This window comes from Haliaeetus albicilla, chromosome 4, assembly GCF_947461875.1.
Source record: "Haliaeetus albicilla chromosome 4, bHalAlb1.1, whole genome shotgun sequence".
Taxonomy (NCBI): Eukaryota; Metazoa; Chordata; class Aves; order Accipitriformes; family Accipitridae; genus Haliaeetus; species Haliaeetus albicilla.
Genome location: NC_091486.1, coordinates 49311403 through 49332608, shown reverse-complemented (window position 1 = coordinate 49332608; position 21206 = coordinate 49311403). Strand labels below are relative to the sequence as shown.

Below are 21206 nucleotides of genomic sequence, written 5' to 3'. Positions count from 1 at the left end.
ATCCTGAGTAATGAATAGGAAGAGTAAATGATGACACTGAAGCTTGCTGCCTAACATGATGGAGTTGTAGTGCTGTAAATAACTGACTCTTGTAAAATCTGTCCCTCTGAGGTAGCTGCTGTTTTACCCAGAGAAGAAACAGAATTCACATTTTTTGTTTTTTGTTTGTTTTTTTTTCAAAAGAGACTACACAGGCACACCTTTTCTTAACTGGGAACTGTTATGCCCTTCCATTGCATGGGAAATTAAGTCGTGGTGGAAGCTGAATGATAAACAGAAGTGTGAAGATAGGAGAACCTAAAGAACACTTGAGCAAGGGAAGAATGGGGCTTGAGAGGCGAGAAGGGAGAATAATTATTTGGCTTAATAAATGCAATGAGTTTAGTATGTGAAAGGACTGAAAATGGCAAATCAGTTGCAGAGTTACAAAAATACCTGTCAATACACAGGAACTAAGCTTTAAAAATGTTCCCATTTACAAAAATTAAATGAGCGAACAGATGACAGAAGTCATGTAATGATAGCTAAAAAGGTGTGATGTAAGTACGTGTGAAGGAATATCAGCTTATTTCTAGAATTTCAGTTATCGCATTTTTTTTAACATGCTTTATCCCTACATTTGTATGAAAGGAATTAGAGAAGATCTGGCCAGTACTAATCACTAATACCCAAACATAAGGAGCCCAGAAGCATACTTTGGCAGGATTATGGCTCTGGAATTGTTCAGCCTTTTTACATACACATTATCTTATTTAAACCGGTACAGGAGAGTAGCAATTTGTAACATGAAGAAGTGAAGACCGAAGTTTTAAGTTTTTGATTTTTTAATTTATTTTTCTTGTGTGGGCAAGGGCAAATGTGCTTTATGGGTGAGTAATGTTGCAGATGAACAGACCTAAGCAATTCTAAATCACAAACTGTTAAGCCATAAAGTAACTGATGCACATTTGAGGAAACTCGTTTTCTGTGGATCTAGAGAGACTGTGTATTTTTACAAGCTTTTTGAATACATTTTTGTTTCATTATTTAACTTTTTTTAATCTAGTAACATAGATTTAAAAAACAACACTTTGAGGAATAATGATTGCTGTAAGCAACATCATTTTCATGGAAAAAGTTGTGGGCTGCATATGAACAGAGAATGCATAGGATCACTGAAATTACATGTTTCTGTGAGCCCTAGGGTAAGCTTTACTTGTTCAGTCTTTGTAAACCATTCTTTTTCTTTTTCTTCTTTCTTTTTTTTTCTTTCTTTTAAGTGCCAGCTACAAAGCTAAATACTATGAGCAAACCGAGCTTGGGCCAGAGTGTGAGCAAGTATGACCTCCTTGTGTGGTTTGAGATCAGCGAATTGGAGCCAACAGGGGAGTAAGTCCAGTATTAATCTTTTATGTTTTAAGAACAGTGGTTTACAGGAGTTTGATCTTGTACCCTTTGTTCTGTTCAGACCAGGTCGATGTTTAGCAATCATTCTTGGGCGGTGGCCTGGCTGGTTTGTAGTGATTGGGTGTAAATTCTGCTGGCATTCGTTGTCGCCATTGGAAAGGACTGAAGAGATAGAATGACGTTCTTTCACATTCAAAGTAATCTTTCCACTCTGAAAGTCCATGCGCACCAGCTGGACAGGTGCTGGGAAAACTTATCCTATGTAGGCCATGAGTTTAGATTCTTTGGTTCACTAGAGACTTCATGCTCCAGGACTCATCTAGCAGGCCCTATTTTATGTTCATCTCTGCTACAGAGAAGGTTTTCCTCTGACAGGTCTTCAGGTATTATATTGAGAAGCGAGTTCCACAGAGTTTTCCAGAAGTACTGGACGTATAGGATACGATACTTGATATTTCACTGATACTGTGGTGCAATAAAGAGTCCAGTCTGAGAGTCAGTAGAAACACTCTTATTTCTTCAGATATTCTATAGAGAGGTAACTGTTGGCAGCAGAATACAGAGTAAAGTTGCTGTGCTTGTATGTCTTTCCTGCCTGTTGATTTAACTGTCTCACACAGGTATATTCCTGCTATTGTGGACCACACTGGAGGCCTGCCCTGTCAGGGGACGTTCCTGCTTCACCAGGTACTAATGAAGACTGTAGAACAGCAAGTTTCATCTCAGGGGCGTTAGAATGCTAATGACTGGATTTTGCATCTTTCATGTCTTTTGCTTTCCCACACAACTGGCTAATGATAGCTGTAGGGTCAGTAATCTTTCAGTCTGTACTTAGTCTGTTAGCTTTGGGCTATGAGGAGAATATGTTTGGCCCCTAGTATATTGCCGTTTCCTTTGCTTATCACTGTGTGTCCCACTCATGAAAGATGAAAGCCTTTTAAAAAGCAGGAACCTTTGGGACCGGATTTGTGCCTTCAGTGTTCTCCAACTTCTCTACCAAGGACACAGAAGGATCCTGTGGACTCAACTTTTCATTGGTTATTTCTCACTGCATGTGCTATGAGACAGATCTACAAAATGACCATGTCTCAGTGCATTTTAAATGCCTGTAATAATCCTTAATAATAATTTGTCTTTAGCTAGATTCTAAAGATAATCCTAGTTAAATATTGTTTATAGGTTTATGTTGTGTTTTTTCTACTCTCAAATTCTCAGTTCCCTTTCACAGAGTTTACCTGTGACTTGCATTTCGTCCCTTTCTTAAAATGGTAGGAACAGTTCTTACAGCTTAGGAATAATGGTCATATTCCAAGAATTTCCTTAAAAATAGTTAATAAAAATGTTACTCAGTTCTGGGTTTACTTGTGTCCTCATCAGTTACTTTCAGTTCAAACCAGAGTAATTCTAGTCTCTGTAATTCCATTGCCAAATCCACGATATAGGCAAACATCTTTCAACTTCTTTTCAAACAGTTACACACAAAGCACCTTCTCCCTGGATGGTTGTCTTCTACATTTGGAAGAGTGGAATCTGTTGCAACCAACACCTGGCGAATTTTTCTTTTTCAGATGTGGTGTTTATTTCTATTCTACAATTTCACCTTCTTCCCAGCTATTACAAGATTTTATTTTATTTTGACTTGTAACAGATACGTGTGACAAAGGAGGAGAATAGCTGCATGAGTAGTTGCTATTTTCTAGTAACTTCTGGTATATACACTTTTTGTTTTGGTATACACGCTTTAATATAACATAGAAGTATATAAGCACACATTACCCAAGTATATGCTTGGTTTTGTGTTCAATCTGATATATCCCAGGGACCCTACATATCTTCTTTGAGACCGTAGCAACAATTTCAGTACTATTTTAGGTTAAAAAACCTCTGCCTTTGTGGAGTGAGAGGTGTAATTTCTGTTACATATGCGAATGTAATGTTCCTCTTAAGTTAATTTTAGGGCCCTGAAACACATAGGTGCTTTGTCACAGTTACAGACTAATTTAAATGATCTTATTTGCTTCATTTTTGCAGTATAAGTGCAAAATAGATGATGTTAGTGTGTCTGTTGGGGAATACTTCACCAATGTTTTGTTTTTGAACTCTACCAGGGAATCCAGCGTAGAATCACAGTCACCATCATCCATGAGAAGGGCAGTGAGTTGCACTGGAAAGATGTGCGAGAGCTAGTTGTTGGTGAGTATATTCTTTTGCATGTTGCTATGTAAGGAAGAAAAAGTACTAATGGTAATGTCTCTTTGTATCAGATTCCGTCATCTTTATGGGTATTGGCTGTGAGAGGAGAATTTTGAAAAAGATCCAGAGGAAAAACTTAAGTTTTGCAACTTCCACTTACAGCTGCTTGTTAATCACATAGTCTGAAATGATATTTGGGAAAACAAATTCTTTCTGTGTTTCAGGCTTAGTTTTAATTTATTCTCCCTCCTACCCTTTTCAGGGCGTATAAGAAATAAAGCAGAGGTAGATGAAGCTGCTGTGGATGCTATTCTGTCTTTGAATATTATCTCTGCAAAATACCTGAAGTCCTCTCACAGCTCCAATAGGTAAGTGAATAAAGTGAGCACTCTAGCAGGAATCTAAAATTTCTTTGATTTCTGAGGTATCGGTAGGATGTTTGGAAAGCTGGGAATGTTGCTAATTATTAAATGTAGAATTCCATAGGCACAGGGCATACGGATAGAGAATGAACGTTCCCATAAATTCTTGCTAAAGCTGAAGTCCACTTGTCTGCATGGAGGTTTTCTTGATAATGTATTTGAATTACTTTCCATGTGTAAGCACCATAAAGGGAGGATGGAAAGGAACAGCTTAAGGTATTCTCAGAATTTAACCCAGAACTTTTAAACTGACATCAAGGTTTGTTGCTAGAATACACCATGGAAGTACAAGGGCAATCTCGGGGGATATATTTATGGATGTGTACATACCTGTATTATTCCTGGAACAAGCATGTGACAATTTAAGCGAGAGCCATGCTTTGTAAATTAAACTTTATAATTTGTGGATTTATACAGATGTATCACAAATTGACTCCAGTTCTAATAAGGGGGTGTCTGTTCCATGTAACTGCAGTCATTTGGGCAACAGCAGGGCCCCTGTCTGAGAGGTTTCTGGCTGTGTGTGTCTCCTCATTAGGGTGCATTGCTGTAAAGATCAGTCAGACTCCACATTGTTTTGCTTCAGTGTCTGCAACAAAGGGCAGTGAAGCAGAATGCTGCATTGCCGGCACAGCCTCTCCCTACTCTGACATCAGCCAAATCACTTGACCACTCCCTGGCTCTGTTTAGCTGGTGCAAAGCAGGAATATCTCTGAAATTTAACTCTGAATGAGTGTTTCCGGAGGGGAGGGGGTTGTTTTGGAGCCCATCTCTGCTGCAGCTGCTAAATGCTGGAGGCAGTATCCTTCTAGGAGCTGAAATGGCTTCTTCCTCCTCCACTAGAGGCTTGGACTTTGAAATACCATTGCGATATTAAAGGTGGATTCAGGACACCACTCCTACCAACTGAATGTCTTTCTGCCATCTAGTGTCTGTAAATGCACACAGTGACAGGTCTTTTTAGCAGTTATTCTTTGCCTCCCACTGAGACGTGGGTATTTTAGTGTATTTGAATTAATGGATCAGTGTAACTGGAACGTAAGGGGACTGTTGCTAGTTTCCAGTCTGATACTATTGGATTTGCAGTTGGAAAGCCCTATACTTTCTGTTCTCTAGCAATTTCAAGAAATTATAGCTCTGTAGTTTTCTATTAGGTGGGCCAGTTGGATGAGCGAGGAGTGTGAGTGAAGTGAAGCTGTTACCCATCTTTTACCAAAATGCTAAGGTTTAAGTTCTGGGATGAGTACATGGCAGGGTGATGGAGTGGGATTGAAGCCCTGGTAAGGGATATGTCTTACGTTTGCTCATGGTCTGCAGACTTGTTTTCTGGTCGGTATAGTTTGTTTGTTTGTTTGTTTCAAGTCCACTTGTTCCGTTCCTCTCAGCTGTTGCCTTTTTGTTCTGCTTTTGGCTGCACTAACTGAAGCTCTTTCTATGTTTTCACAGGCTCTTTCTTGATAAGGATATGCCTAGGTATTTTCTGTTTGCTTCCTTTGTACATAAAGATTCTTGAAAATAGAATGCTTTATGTCCCATTTGTATTGCTGCCACTTCCCTTTTAGCTTTTACTGAATTCTGTTAGCACACCTCTTAGCTCTTCCAGAAGTAGTTTACCTCCTCCTCCTTTGTGTCTGGGGTTTATTCAGGTACAATTCAGTGGTGGACTTGTGAAGGTAAACTTTCTTTCACGTGTAAGAGATACCTTCCTTCGTACAGTCTGATTCTCAAAATGTGCCATCAGAATACAGTCCCTATTTGTAGTCCTTGCTATTTTCTTCCTTTGTTCTGTATCAAAGAACTAAATCTGGAGTTTCTTACTGTCTCTGACTCTGTAAGGCTTGCCATGTTTTGAAGTACCAAGTCAAGGACTGAATGATTAGGTTACTTGAAATTCCAGCTCAGAATTGCACTGAACAAAAAGCAGTGGCTGCCATGTGTCTGGCATTCCACCTCTGTTCTTAGCTTGGATTTGCATCTAAAATTTAACCATGTGGTTGCTGCTGCTTAGTTTACCAGTTGGCAGAGAAGCGAGGCATGTAGTAGCTGCTCAGACTGGATTCCTCTTTCACCTTCCAGACTGGATCACAGCCAAGCATGCTGGCTGCACAATCGGGGACAATTTGCACTCTGCTTTCTGTGTTCTGCCTCTTTGAAAAATAGAAGACTTCAAGTCTTCAATGCTCTCAATTCACCACCTTTCACTAATGCTAAAGTCCACTTAAAAATCAGTTCTAACTATACATTGGTGCCTTTAACCTCTTTTTCCTGTTTTCCATGCTTTGTTTGTTCTGTGCTCCAATTTCCTCCTTGCGCTGTTGGCAATGCTGAAAGAAGTTTGCTCACTTCTGCTTTTTTTTTGTCTCCCTCTATAACTATTCTAGCAAGTTCTGGTTTGGACAGGCATGGCTCTGTATATTTAACTTCCTGGCTAAACAAAATCCAGTAGAGTAACTGTCTCGAAGCTATACTTGACTTCAACTTGGTGTTCATCCAAAAATCATCATTTTGCTGAAGAGGGGCATTTAGTTCTGCACTGATGAACATTTACACCTGTGTTCTCTCTTCATGATGAGAAGTCGTGTTTGGCAAATGGTGCAGAGCTGATTCAGGGGCTAGGTGCGCTGGCTTTCCCATCAGTGGAGAACCAGGTTTTACTACTTTTTCTTCCACCCACATAGTAGATCTGGAGCTTGCTAAGAGTTTATAAAATTGCTCTTATAACTAAGACATGACGAAAGATTAAAACATAAGGACTCAACACAGATTTGTAAAGGGTTAGAGGACAACCTGTGTTGTTTGCCTAATCTAACTCAAGTAAGGATTATTACATTACAATGCTTTTAAAGTTACCGGTCAGCCTTTAGAATATGTTTCTCTGTAGCATTTTTAATAGAAGCAAGACATTTAAAAGTAATTTCCTAAGTTCCTAAGCTCTTCAAATGTGAACAGTATTTAGCAATATTCTCAAATTACATTAATTGATTGCCCAGTTCCTGGTGTCTCAATGTATTAGCTCGGAACTGTGTAATTGGTATCAGGAAAAGGGGATTCTTGGGAAGTCTGTTTGACATCAGCACTCTTTGTTTCTGATATGTCTGTTCTTAGGCTGTTTCATGTTTCTTTTTGGTTTAGTTTGTTTTTTATTTCTTTCTTCCACCCCACGCTGCTTTTTGTCACTTGTCTTTTCTATTTTTCTGAGTTGGCCTTCGGCATTAGTACAGAAGCTCTTTAGAGATATAACTTGTAAAAAAATAATATACATGAAGCACTTTGTTGCTTTTAGTACCACATCATTTGGACTCGAAATGGGATGGAAAGCCTCAATGGCAAGGGCATTTGGGAGGGAAATTATGTGGAGGTGATGAAGAATTAATACCTTCTTTTTCCATTACCAGTGTGGAAAAAAGCGTGCTGTATTCCTGTATAAGGGTATAGGACTTCTTTCCAAAGGAGCCTACATTAAATCAGTTTCTACCTGTGAGAAAGGAGAAAGCTCATTTCCCTAAGCCCCTGTTAGAGAGGAGAGAGTGTAATGGTGACTCTGGATCTGATGATTTAACTGTCCTGTGTATGATGCTGTCTCTCACCTTTTACTTGAACAGATGAACTTTCCTGATTGCTGGGGTAGAACTGTGGGAGCCTTCAGCTCCTTTCTTTCCATGTACCAAACTGAAGAAACTTCTTTAAAAATTTTTAGATCTGCAAGTTTTTACTTGAAGCTAGTAGGGACATAGAAATCTTTATCGCTTGAATATAGGACTTATCCCCACCTATCAATCATTCTGATTTGCTATCAGAAGCTGCTGGTTTTATAAGACTAAGTATTAGAGGGATCTCTTCTGTTGCTATATGTTAGTCCTAAAATACGGTATAGAATGAGCGTTGCTTATAAAAAAAGACTCTTCCCATGCACTTTGGAGGTCCAGCTGGGCTGAATTGCACGTGAAGCAATAGAGAGGAATTCTGTATGTTTAGAAACACAGTTCGTTAGTGCTGACTTCCCTGTAGTGTTATGACAGCTTTTGTTCTCTTCTGTATTCCCTCTTTTCTCTTTTAGATGAGTCTTTTTTCATAACAGTCAATGGTCTCTTATGCCAAACTATTTGAGGTAGAAGTAAGCAATCTTGGGAAAGAAGAGAAGGTCTTTGCTTCAAGTATTTGTTATCTAAGCCACTGAGAGTCATAGTGGGTGATGTCAAGGAAGAGATGCTTTACACTGACCAATGAGAGGGATGCAGAGGAACTCTTGCTATTGAGTTTTTACTGTACTTTTTTCCAGGACTTTCTATCGGTTTGAAGCTGTTTGGGATAGCTCCTTGCATAACTCCCTTCTCCTCAATCGAGTGACACCATATGGAGAGAAGATATATATGACCCTTTCTGCTTACCTGGAGGTTAGAGACCTGTGCCTTCCTTTCTGCTTGTGACTCAAGTTATAACTATTTGAGACTGTGTGTACCTGAGATGAATACTTACTGGACTAACTGATTTTGAATCCGGAAGCCAGTGAAAGTCTTTATTCATTTTCTGAGAACAGGGTGGAAAAATCTATTCACAGTTAACATTTTGATGTCAAGGTATTACTGCCTTGCAACAAATGTGAAGTGAAACTGGTGATCTCCTTACCTTTCTGTGCCTCATTTTATCTATCTTTGTATCTGAATATCCACTGAAATCGGCGAATGTTGCTAAGTAAGAACTACTAGTGTTACAAACACTGGCCTAGCTCTTGGCTTTGCATGCAAGACACTGTTGTTTTGTGTAGTACAATTATTTCACCCACAAGAAGCATCAAGAAATTTGACAGTTCTCTTTCACAGAAACACATATAAAAACCCTTCACCAAAGACCCAAACAAGAACAAATTTCAAAAAGCTGTCCCACTAAAAGAGGGAAGCAGTATAACTTGGCATGGTTGTCTGCAGCCACTCATTCATTACTGTTTTTTTCTCTTAGCTTGACCACTGCATTCAGCCTGCTGTTATAACAAAGGATGTTTGTATGGTCTTTTACTCACGAGATGCCAAGATCTCCCCACCACGGTCACTACGCAATCTCTTTGGCAGTGGCTACTCCAAATCTCCAGATTCGTAAGTTCAGTTACCAATTTTGGTATCAATGTTTTATGTCGGCATATGCTTTTTCTCTTAGAGGGCATGGGGAGAATGTAGCTTAGTTTTCTTTATTTCTTCCTTGGAAGTCTACCTAGATACAGTTCTCCAGTCTGGTTTTGAACATTCTTTCTTGCATTTATTTCAGTGGAACTCTGATGGCTTCTCTCTTTACTGACCCCTTTTCCAGCCTTCTGACTGAACAGTTGGGAAGAGAGATCCATTTTTCAAGCTTGCACATAGATGACCCTGATCCTGGCCTGGAATTTACTGCAGCAGCTGCTCTCTGAGTCTAATGCGGGGTGGAGAGGAACATGGGGGAAATGCCATTTTTAGAGATCTTGCAGTCTGTCCTGGCTATTTTATGTCAACATTAGAATTCAGATGTAGTTCTAACTAACAACTATAATTAAACTTCTAATTTGGGGATCACTTAACTAAAGGTAATGCACTTTATTTCTGAAGATAATAGCTGTTTTTTTCCTCCCCCCTTCTGGTTTCTTGTGAACAGCAATCGAGTAACGGGGATTTATGAACTAAGTTTATGCAAAATGGCAGACACAGGAAGTCCAGGTAAGCAGTGACTGGCTGTTCAAGTGATAAAGATGCTATAAACTGAAATATTGCAGAAAATTTCATAGGCAGAATGGAGTGAACACTTCTGTCCTGATGGGAAGCAGTTCCTGTTTTTCACAGGAGCAATGGAACATTGCTATTCCATAAAAAACTTAGGCAGGCTTTTACTTCCAACTTAAATCTGTGTTTACCATTGGTGAAGCAAGGATTCACTGAAAACTTTACATTTGCTGACATGGGTGTATCAGGAAACTGGGCAGGTACCTGAGTCATAGACTTAGGGGGCATAATAAACACGGCTCATAACTAGCACAGTTGAGACTTGGTTTTGCAGCAATCAAGTTTTCTCTTGGTCTTTTGAAGATACTGCTGATATCTGATGCAAGCTTGATAACTTGGAAGGAACATAGTTCACGTAGTATCAGTATATTTTTCCTCTAAGACCTAGCAGCTGAAGTTCTTGTGTTTGAATTGGAGTTTGCATTATATCACGGTCACTAGAAGATACCTGAATGAAGAAAGCAAGCTGGATTAAATCAAATCTCTTTGGGATGTGTGATTGCTGTTAATGAAATCATTGCCTTGTATATTTCCAGCCAAACAGCAGAAGTGTTGGTTCCTCACAGATTGCTAATTGATAGGTGTTTCTTAGTGGCATCCCTCTGGCTATGTTTTTAACATGTCTTATGTTGTTTTTTTACTGCTCAGGAATGCAGAGGAGGAGGAGGAAAGTCCTGGATACATCTGTGGCATATGTGCGAGGAGAAGAGAACCTGGCAGGTTGGAGGCCTAGGGGTGACAGCCTCATTCTAGAGCATCAATGGGAATTGGAGAAACTGGAGCTGCTGCATGAGGTGAGTAAATAGATAGAGGAAGTGAAAGAAAAAGCACAACTGTATCTTTGAATTTGCCTTTAGTCTACCCTCTGTGAGACTGACTGAGCTGAACAGGTTCCCAAAGTCAAGATTTAAATAAATTCTCCAAAAGAGAAGATAGAAAGTGTATGGCTGGCTGCTGAGTAGAATCTTCAGTTCAGAATCTTAGTGTATTCAACAAAGGCAGACTCAACTTCTAGTGCCATTGTAAACTCCCATCCCCAGGGAAAATGTTTGGTGGTATGAATCTTAAAAGAATGCATAAGAATTCAGTGCCTGTAAAACAGGCAACATCCTGGAGCAGATGATACTGATTTCTTTTCTTACTAGGTGGAAAAAACCCGACATTTCCTTCTGCTTCGTGAAAAGCTTGGTGACAGCATCCCCAAGTCCCTGAGTGACTCTTTGTCTCCCAGTCTGAGCAGTGGAACCCTCAGTACCTCCACCAGCATTTCCTCACAAATTTCAACTACAACATTTGAGAGTGCTGTGACGCCCAGTGAGAGCAGTGGCTATGACTCAGCAGATATAGAGAGCCTGGTGGATCGGGAGAAAGAGCTGGCCACCAAGGTATAATATGAGAAAAGCATCATGGGTCTAAATTGTACCACATTCCCCTTCATTAGTAGTTCTGTAAATGAAACTTTTTAATTTTATGAAGGGAAGTGATTATTACCCTCTTCTTTTGGGATTTTTCACAGCAGTTTAGAATTTGTTTATTCTTTCATGAGCTGCCAAGTGTGTCTTGGCAAATTGCCTCTTGTGTTCAAATTTCTCTGAAAATCTTAATGTAAAATTCTTCTCTGTGTGTTGTTTGTTCCCCCCACCCCCCACCTTAGTGTCTGCAGCTTCTTACTCACACTTTCAATCGGGAATTTAACCAGGTGTACAACAGCATCAGCGACTGTAAGGTAAATACTTCATGCAATACAATACACTACATTTGTAGTACAATAGCTATATATTTGTAGTTTGTGGAATCTGTTGATACTATGAAGAGACAAAACACTTATTAGTAATTTTCTTTATTTTCAGTCTGTTGGAAGTATTTGGCTATTCACCCCCAGGTTCCAAAGACTATTGCAGGAATTAGAAGTGGTGTGAATTTGGACTATAGTGTAGCTTCTAGTTTATTAGCAGACTGGAAGTGCTCTTACTGTCTTTCCCTACATACCCTTTCCCTATGTAAAAGGATAAGTTGGCTCTTTTAAAAACTCTGACTGTAGGCACAGGGGACACAAGTTGCAAACTGGATAGTCTAATTCTATTGAGGAAGTCAGGGTGTGAATAATCAGAAGTGTAGGACACTAACAACAAGCTGTGTCTACAGAAGGGCCATTGTATCTTCACCCCCAGATGGGTTTATGATGGTTGTGTACAAAAATTTGAATACTGAGTAGGGAAATGGCTGATAGAAGTACTTCCTATTATCTGAGCCTTCAGCATGCTGAATGCCACGTTCTAGACAGGACTGAACACTAGCTACAAAAAAACCTCTTCTGCAATATTTTGCCTATATTTGTCCTTGTAGTTGTCGGATATTTCTCCAATTGGGCGGGACCCATCAGTGTCAAGTTTCAGCAGTGCAACCCTCACACCTTCATCTACCTGCCCTTCTCTGGTGGATTCAAGATGCAATTCAATTGATCAGAAGTAAGTATAGGGTATTAATAGAAAAACATTACTTCTTAGTGCTTCACAAATCTGTCTTTGCTGGTTTCTGACTTTTTTTTTTCCCTCCCCCTTTCTTCCTTTTCCCTACTTCAGATATTTCTCTGTACAGCCCCCTTGCCTTGTCTTCTCCAATCTCTCTGCACAGTTGTTTTTCCCCATCTGTTCTTTTGAAGTGTTTTTTTTTCCTTTGTGCTGAAAGAACAGTCAGATGCTTGTCAGCACAGTGACCAGTGCATCTTCAGTGTGTAGAGTCCACAAGTTCTTTTCAGAGGTCTGTTAAAAAGACCTACTAACAACAACCCAGAATAAACCAGTTTGGCCAGTAATCTCTGTTTATCTTTCTCAGCTGTATCTATAGAAGATATTTTTGATGAAATTGGGAAGAACTACTTAGTGAAAGACATGTAATTTGTACCTTCTCAGTTTAACATCCCTGAGAGGAGGAGTGCTGATGTAGTAGTACATTTTACATCAAACCACAGTAAGACATGCATCTGTGTTGTAACTGTGTTTGGCAAGAGAAACGAGGGAGAAGTAGTGGGGAAACAACTTAATAGCAGTTATTATAAGCTTTATTCCACAGATTTCAAGGGAAATGCTATTTGATATTGTACAGAAGGATCCCAATGTCGTCCAAAAAATCCGGACTGGAGGATGAAACTTGTAAGACAGGCTAGGCTGTAGATGCACTTTAAATTCCATTGTCACATTCAGTTGGTTTGTTATGATTTACTTTTCTTTCTCTGCTTTTTTTTAAAGGACACCAGAAGCAAATTCTCGTGCCTCCAGTCCCTGTCATGAGGTGGAACAGTTCCAGCTAATTCCTACAGTAGAAACTTCCTATCTTGCCAGAGCTGGAAAGAATGAATTCCTAAACCTCGTTCCTGATATTGAGGAAATCAGACCAGGGTAAGTTTTCTATTGTTGTGTGATCATGGCTTCCTGACAGCTGTCACAAGGGCCTTCTGAGATTCGTAGTTTCTTTGCCCCATTTAGGAAGGTGAATTAAACAGGTGATAGCAGAACTGCAGAGTCCTGTATGATGGAGGCAGGATTGATGAAGGTCATATTGATATTTGATCTCTGCAGCATTCATTCTCTGCATCTACTTAACGAACAGGATTTCCAGTGACTTAAATACGTCTGTTATGATCAAAACCATGGCTGAAGATCACTGAAGTAGAGATCTTTGTGGGTCATTCTTTCTGCCAGACTTTTGCGTAGTTCTTGAAGACAGAATTCAGCTTGCTATAGACGAACTTTTTCATAATACTGTTGCAGGCAAATGAAGGACCAAGGATCTTATGCAATGTTTTGCAGTTAACAGGGATACTCAGTAGGTGCGTTATTTAGGGGAAAATGTATTCCCGTTTATCTGTGGGTTTGTTTTGGTTTGTTCTTTTCCAGCTCCGTGGTCTCAAAGAAAGGATACCTCCACTTCAAGGAGCCACTCTCCAGCTCCTGGGCCAAGCACTTTGTGGTGGTTCGCCGTCCCTATGTTTTTATTTACAACAGTGACAAAGATCCTGTAGAAAGAGGAATCATAAACTTATCCACAGCTCAGGTGGAATACAGTGAGGATCAACAGGCAATGGTGAAGGTCAGTCTGAGAGCTATTGTTTATTTACCCACACAGCAGGAACATTACAGGTAGTAGTGCATCCATACCATCCTGTGCGTCATCTCTGGTCTGAGGAAAATGCATCTGTGTCTTGGAGAATGTCTGGCATCTGATGATTCTGCCCACAGAGTTCCCAGTTTGTTCAGGGTGTCTTATGTTACGGACACAGCTGAACAAGAAACTGAAAATGACTGCTGTTACACACCGTATTTGCTTTTATGACCGTGTGTTGGTGCCATCACCCTGTGTGTTTGGGTTTTATAGTTTCATTTGTGTGGTGTTTTGGAGTTGTGTGGGGTTTTTTGTTTGCTTAGAAAAAACCCACCAAAACAGCACAGACAAACAAAAGGAATCAAATTAACTTTACTTAGCAGCTCCATCTTAGCAGCTCTTAAAGTCCACACTCATGAGTTAAAACTGTATTTTGTGGGAGATGTTCCATTTGACTGACTAATAATATCCTGGAAATGACCAGTGAAACTTATATGAAAGACCTTAGGTCTTGTGGGTCTTAGGAATGTGACATAGCAAACTCTTCCTCAAAGAGGAAGTGTGCATCAGCTTCTGTGCTTGTAGACTTCAGTATTTTAAATTGTCCTTGATATTCCAGACACCCAACACGTTTGGTGTATGCACAAAGCATCGTGGGGTCCTGCTCCAGGCCATCAATGACAAAGACATGAATGACTGGTTATATGCCTTCAATCCACTTCTTGCTGGCACGATACGGTAAGAGGCAGTTCATGGGCAGACAATGCTGCAAAGCACAAAGATAGCGAGATAGTCATAAGCAAAGCAGCAGCTAGGTTGTCACAGAATTTAATCTTGTTCTGAAGAATTTGACAAGATGGGTGAACTGAAGGAGGGAGGAGGGTGTGCAACAAAAAAAAAGTAATAAAAAGGTCAAACAAGCCCTGTATTTCAGGAATTGCAGTGGCTATTGCTTTGGCTTGTGACATTCTTAATGGATGTAGCCAGTTTGAACATGCGTGGTATGCTTCATACAATACTACATTTGGAGGCCACAAAAGTGTTTCTTTGTATTGCTATTTTACAAATTCATAAAGCTTCTCACTACCTCTGTGTGGGCGGGTCTGGACTGCCTCTTCGTTCTCTTGATTGTGAGCTAAAGCAGATATTCTCATTTCCTTCCCTTTTTTGAAGTTCTCTAGAAGCCTTCCCTTTAACATAGGTCACAGACATCCCCTGCTTGCTGAAGGGATCTTACTACGCTACAGTAGCTCTTCCTTTCAGTAAAAAAAAAATTAATTTAAAACTAAGATATTACGGTACAGCATCAAATAATTTCTTAATAGTGCAGTCCTTAAAAAGATCCCATCTTTAAAGGAGCGCAGCAGAAGAGTGAGAAGTCTTTCTCATTACACCCTTTGATACATTTTACTTTCTAAACATACGGCGTAAACTAGGACGATACGAAAGGATTTAAAAAAAAAGTGGACAAACTGTGGGGAGGGAAGAAAAATAAACTTCCAGAATTCAACAAATACTTTTTTACTTCTTTCTTGCACAGGTCAAAACTGGCTCGAAGACGCACGGGCCAGCTGAAGTACTGAGTCCATGTAATGTTCTCATCTGTTCTAACTCACCTTCTGATAGATAAAGTGTTACCTCTCATTTTCTCTTTGTGATTCTTGACAGTTTCTCTTGTATGTAATCCTGTGGCTTAACATCCCCTACCTTCCCAACTCCTTCAGCACATTTTCTAGGTATTCTAACCCTACCTTGTTTCTTTTCACTTGTACCGAGAGTTGTACTAGTAGCATGTGGCCAAACAAAAAGAGAAAGAAAAAAAAAAAATCAAAAAAATGGAGTTATTATGCACGACTCTAAAAAGACAAAAAAAATTATTTATTTTTTCTTATAACAATTGTTTTCCCATTCCAACTGACCTTTTGGTGTCTGTCCCACTGTCCATTGTTGTCTGTCTAGACTGCTGCAGGTTTTTCATTCAGTTTGTGACTTGGCAGTAGTCATTGGTTCCCTCAGGGCAAAGTTCTAATGCCAGGGAAAGATAAATTCTTCTGTGTAGACATTACCCAGCCAGGAACTGCAATAGCTCCTCAGGCTTTCTGGATCCAGCCTCTAATTTAAACTCTGTTGAAAGCTGATATTGGACAAATCTATCTGGGCAGACTGGATTTTGGACTTGGTGTAAGTTTTTGAGTTTCCAGGGTCCAACAGGCTAAGGCATGAGCTGGAAAAAGGTACGGAACAAACCAAGAGGGGCTGGCTAGAATAATCTGCCTTTAAACCCTTGCTGTGGGGTTGCAGGTGAACAGGGCTTGGCTTTAACTCTTTCCCAAAACATTAACACTTACTCCTCTGCCTCTGAACTGAGCGGAGGAGATGGAACTTGTGCTGATGTGAGGAAAAATAAACCACATCGCTGAAATATTAGATAGAATTCCTAAAGTTTTAGATGCTCAGCCTCGTATTTGACAGATGGAGAATGTTAAGTGGAAGCGGCACAGTGTGGTGGTTCCCCAGAGCCCTTTGAGGAGATCACCACAGGAGGGCAGTATCTCCCCTTTCTGCTTTTAGTCCTGACTTCTGAGGTCCTGTAGCAACAGTTCTCACCTCTCTTGGAAGAGATTCATGGTTGTCATTGGTATGTTAGGATAGACTGCTCGACGGCATCATTCTGAAAGGCCTGCTTTATGCATGCATCCCTTATCTGTAATACTCAGATGATGTCCCATCTGTTCATGGGGAAAGCATCCTCTGTCTACAAAATACTTTCTAGACCTAGCACTCGCAGTATTCTCCAGGGAACAGCAGGACACTTTCACTTCCTTTTGGAATAACTGTTGAATGTCTCTGAATTTCCTTGCTACAGTTTTCATCAGCTAAAACCCCCTAGTTAAACTTCAGAATTAATCCTTCCTGGAGAATGGATCAAGTGGACTCTGGTCCTGGTCAGTGGGTTGTAATAATTGGCTTCTTGGAGATCAGCTGGGTGGTGTTAGTTCTTGACTGACAATGTAAGTTCTCCTTGTGGCCAAAGTTTTGGTCCTTGCCCCAAGAAAGGAAAGCAGAATGGATTTCCTTTCTGAAAAGTGAACTTGTCTTTCTCGGGTTGTCGGGGGCAGGGGCGGGGGGGTGGGTGGGATTGTTTGTTTTCTTTTACTATGTTTCAGACTGCTGTGCTATATTTTCTTGACTTACCTTGGGCATTGATAGGGCTAGCTGTGATCCTGGGGAATGTACAGGAATTTCATCCTGAGGTTCCGACCTCTCAAGGGAGAGGTAAAAGGGGTTTGTTCCGCTATTACAGTAGGCACATCTAGGCACACTCCAGCTCAAGAAGGTCATTTTGATACAGCTCACTCATCAGCAGTCACGCCACGAACTGGAAATTCTGTGGTCAAAAGTGTACGTGGGACTGGCATCAGTTGAGCAATTTTTTATCTTTATGGGGTTTTCATTCTTCAGTAAAGTGCAATGCATAATGAGACCTCTTAAATGCATGGTTGGCAAAGGAGCAGGGAGATGGAGTCTGACACTTGCTAGGACATATCTTTATATATTTTGAGATAGTATTCAAGCTAAATCATGTACTTATGCTATCTCCTGTGGTCCTCAGATTTATTTCAGAACTGGAAGCCAGAGTGAGGGAGCATCCTGGGGACCCAGGAGCATAATAGGGATGTTTTGTTTTGTTTTCTTTCTTCTGGTTTTGTCTTGTTTAATTGTGTGTGACTCTTAATACAGTGATGATATTCCTTTGTTATGCAATGGATGATAATGCAGTTCCAGTGTGTGGATAAGTAAGACTGCTGGTGCTGCAAGAGAGCTCCTCAAGCTGGAGCTAAGCCGATCTCAAGAATTAGGTTAATTTTAAGCACTAAGTTGTTGCTGCCATCACCACTGTTTATAATGAAAGTGGAACCAGTTTGAGGAGGCGTAGTGATTTAGGTGGTGGTATTTTGCGACACACTGAGAGCATTTTAATTTTTATCTTTTTCTTTTTTTAACTAGAAGAAAACTAGTTTGCTAAGTCTTTGCTTTGGATAAGCCAGAAAATGAACTTAAGGGGATATAGGCATTGCATAGAAACGTGATTAAGGGATCTTCCTTTAAAAGCAGGAAGAGAGAGATGCTTATATGCTTGTATAAACAGAGCTGGAAGTGTTACAGCTGTGTTGCATAAATGTTACTTTTCTATCTAAAGACTCCAAGCAGCTTCTGATGACTTGATGTCTATGCGGATAACAGATCATCAGAAGAGCAAAATTCTATTTTTAAGCATCAGTATCTCTTAAAGCTGCATAATCTGTGACAAAATAGATTCTTGTTGTGTGGAGTTCAAATGGGCATTACTATTTTCAGGTCTGACATAAAAGCATACAGTTACAGTTTTTCACCAGTTATTGAAGCCTACTTTGAGACATCAGTTTCCCTACTTGAAACTGGACTGAAATCAATTAAAGTTTTCTTTAAAAGGATAACAAAGAAAAAAAAAAAGTGGATTTCCATTCACTTCAAAGCTTTTTTGATCTAGCCCAACATGTTAGAAATTTCTTTTTAGAAACAGAGCAAGAAGGGAAAAATGTGCTAAGCTGCCTTCTCTTGACACTTAAAAACCCACTCTTGGTTACGTGCTGCGTGTATGTGAAGTCCTGGAGTCAGACAGCTCTTGGGACTCAGCCACTGGAGATGAGGCATCATGCCGTGGGCCTGCCAGCCCATTGAGCATAAGCACTAGTAGTAAACTTGATAGGCATTCCTTGGAGAGAACCAGTGTGAAACTGTGCTGTAGTTTGGGTTTTTATGTTCTCCACTAAAAGGAAGGAGAAAATTATCTTTTTTTTGTTCATTGAAAAATCATGTCGGTGTTGGAGCTTCCTGGATATTTTAAAACTAAACTAAACCTCCTATACTGTATTTTAGAAATGCACTTTAAGTACCTTTTTAAAGAAGATTCCTATATTCTGGGATGCAGAAGGGAAAGGAATGTTATTTCCTGACCGCTGAGGAAGTGGGGGTTTTTTGGTCAGTGTCTAATAGTCCTTATTACTGATTAGCAAGGTATTTCAAAGCAAAGACTTTACTTTTTGCTGCTTGTTATCTAATTTACAGGGATTTAATTTTATGTAATGTATTGTATATTTATACATCTGTAATTAATTGCACATTAGATAAGAAAGAGGATTAGCTTTGGTATAACACCCATTGGTACTATACAATCAACTAATACTGCCTATGCCTATGCATCTTTCTGGTACTCTTGCACAGCCCTAGTTTGTGTTAGTTTATACTGTGGTGGGTGTTTTTGTTGAAGATGCAGCTGTTAACCTGCTGCTCAAAGGAAGGATACTAATGCTGCTCTGGAACGGTTTGCTGAATGTACTTCAAAATGGGTCTCTAACCTGTGTGCATTGCATCTCTCCATTGTGGTTAATAACCCCAATATGTGGTCTGAACTGTACTGTATGTAGCAGGAATGTATTAATTTTGTGCTTCCTTGTTTAAGAATATGAGCTGTTCAAGAACAGGATTGACTTTTTTTTGTTCAGAAGGCCATTTATGCATTCTAAGTATTTGAAATCAAAACTAGTCCAACACTAACCAGACGGTTGTGTCCAATGTTATTTGGAACAGTTTTTAAATTAACAGGATCAGCTGTGTATTCAGAAAACTGAGGGTATGGAGGTCGTAAGTCTTTAATTCTTAATGTTGCCAGGTTAATGGCCTGATCCTGAGCAGTACTGAACTACCTCTTGCTTGCCTTGAAACCAGGGACTAGAAGCAGAGGGACTCTTGAATGATCAGCACTTCCCAGGATCAGTTCTTAATTTTCCACTCTGCTTGTTCATACTTCATGTGCAGTTGACTAAGGTTCTTGAATTTGGACATTAGACATGCTGTTGCACTGAAATACATAGTTGTTTTTTTTAATTGCAGTCCCCATTTCCCTGTTTAATCTCTCTGTACACAAGGTATACAAGGTATATGCTGTATAAGTGGCCTTCTTGAACAAATCTCTTTGCAAACTGATTTCATCCCAGCGAAGGAGTGTATCAGCAACACTGTACATTAATTTCAGGTTTTCATTTTCTTATTTTATTTTGTAAATATATTCAATATTTGGAGCTTGAGTATACAAAATGTAAATATAGTTCATGTATTTGTACTAATTCTGATCCATTTGCTGTATAGCCTTAGGTGTGCAATGCAGATATCTAACTGTGTATGGTAACCTTGCACCACTGAATTGTTAGTGAACGAGGTGAAACAATAAAGGTACAACCAGTGCATTAGCAGATATAATGTGTGTTCCTTTTATTACGATTTAATTACTAGTATCTTATATTGCAAACCTGTCCTGAACAAGCTTACGCTTTTGTGAAGAGAAATTTGTCTAGGCTGTTCTTGAGAAAGATGAGAGGCCCTTCTTATCCTTCCTCATCCTTTTCCCTTTGGTATGTTATGCAGCATTTCTAAGTAGGTTTTGGGTGCTTTCAAAAGATTCTTTTACTTGAAAGATAAAATCAGGGTGTCATAGTGCTCCCAATACCAAACTTGCTTATCTGGGGGTGACCGTTAAAAATGACAGGAAGTGTGTGAAATCAAACCACCAAAACATAACAGCAAAGTATAAGGTACCAGCTCTGTGGACCAAGATGTGTCAGGGAATCCCTGTGAGTTGTTCTCATCTTGGTCTGGAAGTGGAAGTTCTTTGTAGCTTTTAAAAGTCATGGGTGGACAGGGCATTCCCAAAGCTTTTACGTCCTACAAAAATGGGGCACCGCTTGCTGTCAAACACCTCTCGTAACTGTAAAACAGCTGCATAATGGCAGAATACTTCTAGCAGGCTGCTGGCTGGATCTGTTCTTTATCTGAAAAGCTACTACAGCTGTCTTGCTGGCTTCTTGCTGCTGTTGCGGATTCCTTTTTTTTTTCCAGTTAGGCACTTCAGTAACCCGTTAACATTTTCTAGTTGCTCTTTGGACAGTTTATTTAATACTTAAGAAAAGCTGCTATCTCTTTTACTGCTTTTAGGTTCATTCACTCCCAATGGCCCCCCCCCCCCCCCCCCCCAAAAAAAAAAAAGTGAACAAAAACTGTGATGGGTCAGTCTGCTGCCAGTCTTCATGTTTAGAATGTGCCTTCGGTAGAAAGTAAACACGTTTAAAATGTAGGCGCGTCTCGACGATGCATCTGACTGTCGTGGAGCGAAGGTAGGGAACTAGCTTTCTTCTCTTACACCTCATTTTAATCTCGATGCTGACGGATGGGCAGGTTTCTTGGGTTTTCTTTTGCCCAAATTCTAGGACGCCTCAAAGACAAACCGACACCTGCGGTGGTGCCTGCAGCCTAGGGAGGC

The 21206-nt window shown here is 39.9% G+C and overlaps 1 protein-coding gene across 25 annotated transcripts in view; it reads left to right on the top strand.

The window, feature by feature from the left end:
- Window positions 1-20149, top strand: part of KIF1B (kinesin family member 1B) — a 98567-nt gene extending 78418 nt beyond the window's left edge. For 15 of the 25 annotated variants that reach the window (XM_069782518.1, XM_069782519.1, XM_069782520.1 and 12 more), the window contains 16 exons: window positions 1260-1368; window positions 2007-2073; window positions 3495-3579; window positions 3842-3947; window positions 5448-5474; window positions 8281-8395; window positions 8958-9091; window positions 9624-9685; window positions 10397-10542; window positions 10894-11133; window positions 11403-11474; window positions 12095-12216; window positions 12997-13146; window positions 13645-13837; window positions 14469-14587; window positions 15390-20149. In XM_069782518.1, the coding sequence (XP_069638619.1) occupies window positions 1260-1368; window positions 2007-2073; window positions 3495-3579; window positions 3842-3947; window positions 5448-5474; window positions 8281-8395; window positions 8958-9091; window positions 9624-9685; window positions 10397-10542; window positions 10894-11133; window positions 11403-11474; window positions 12095-12216; window positions 12997-13146; window positions 13645-13837; window positions 14469-14587; window positions 15390-15432 (1790 nt within the window). In that variant the 3' untranslated portion in view covers window positions 15433-20149. The remainder of the gene's footprint in view (window positions 1-1259; window positions 1369-2006; window positions 2074-3494; window positions 3580-3841; window positions 3948-5447; window positions 5475-8280; window positions 8396-8957; window positions 9092-9623; window positions 9686-10396; window positions 10543-10893; window positions 11134-11402; window positions 11475-12094; window positions 12217-12996; window positions 13147-13644; window positions 13838-14468; window positions 14588-15389) is intronic. The other 10 variants (XM_069782521.1, XM_069782527.1, XM_069782533.1 and 7 more) reach the window with 1 other exon arrangement.
- Window positions 20150-21206: the final 1057 nt, after the last annotated feature.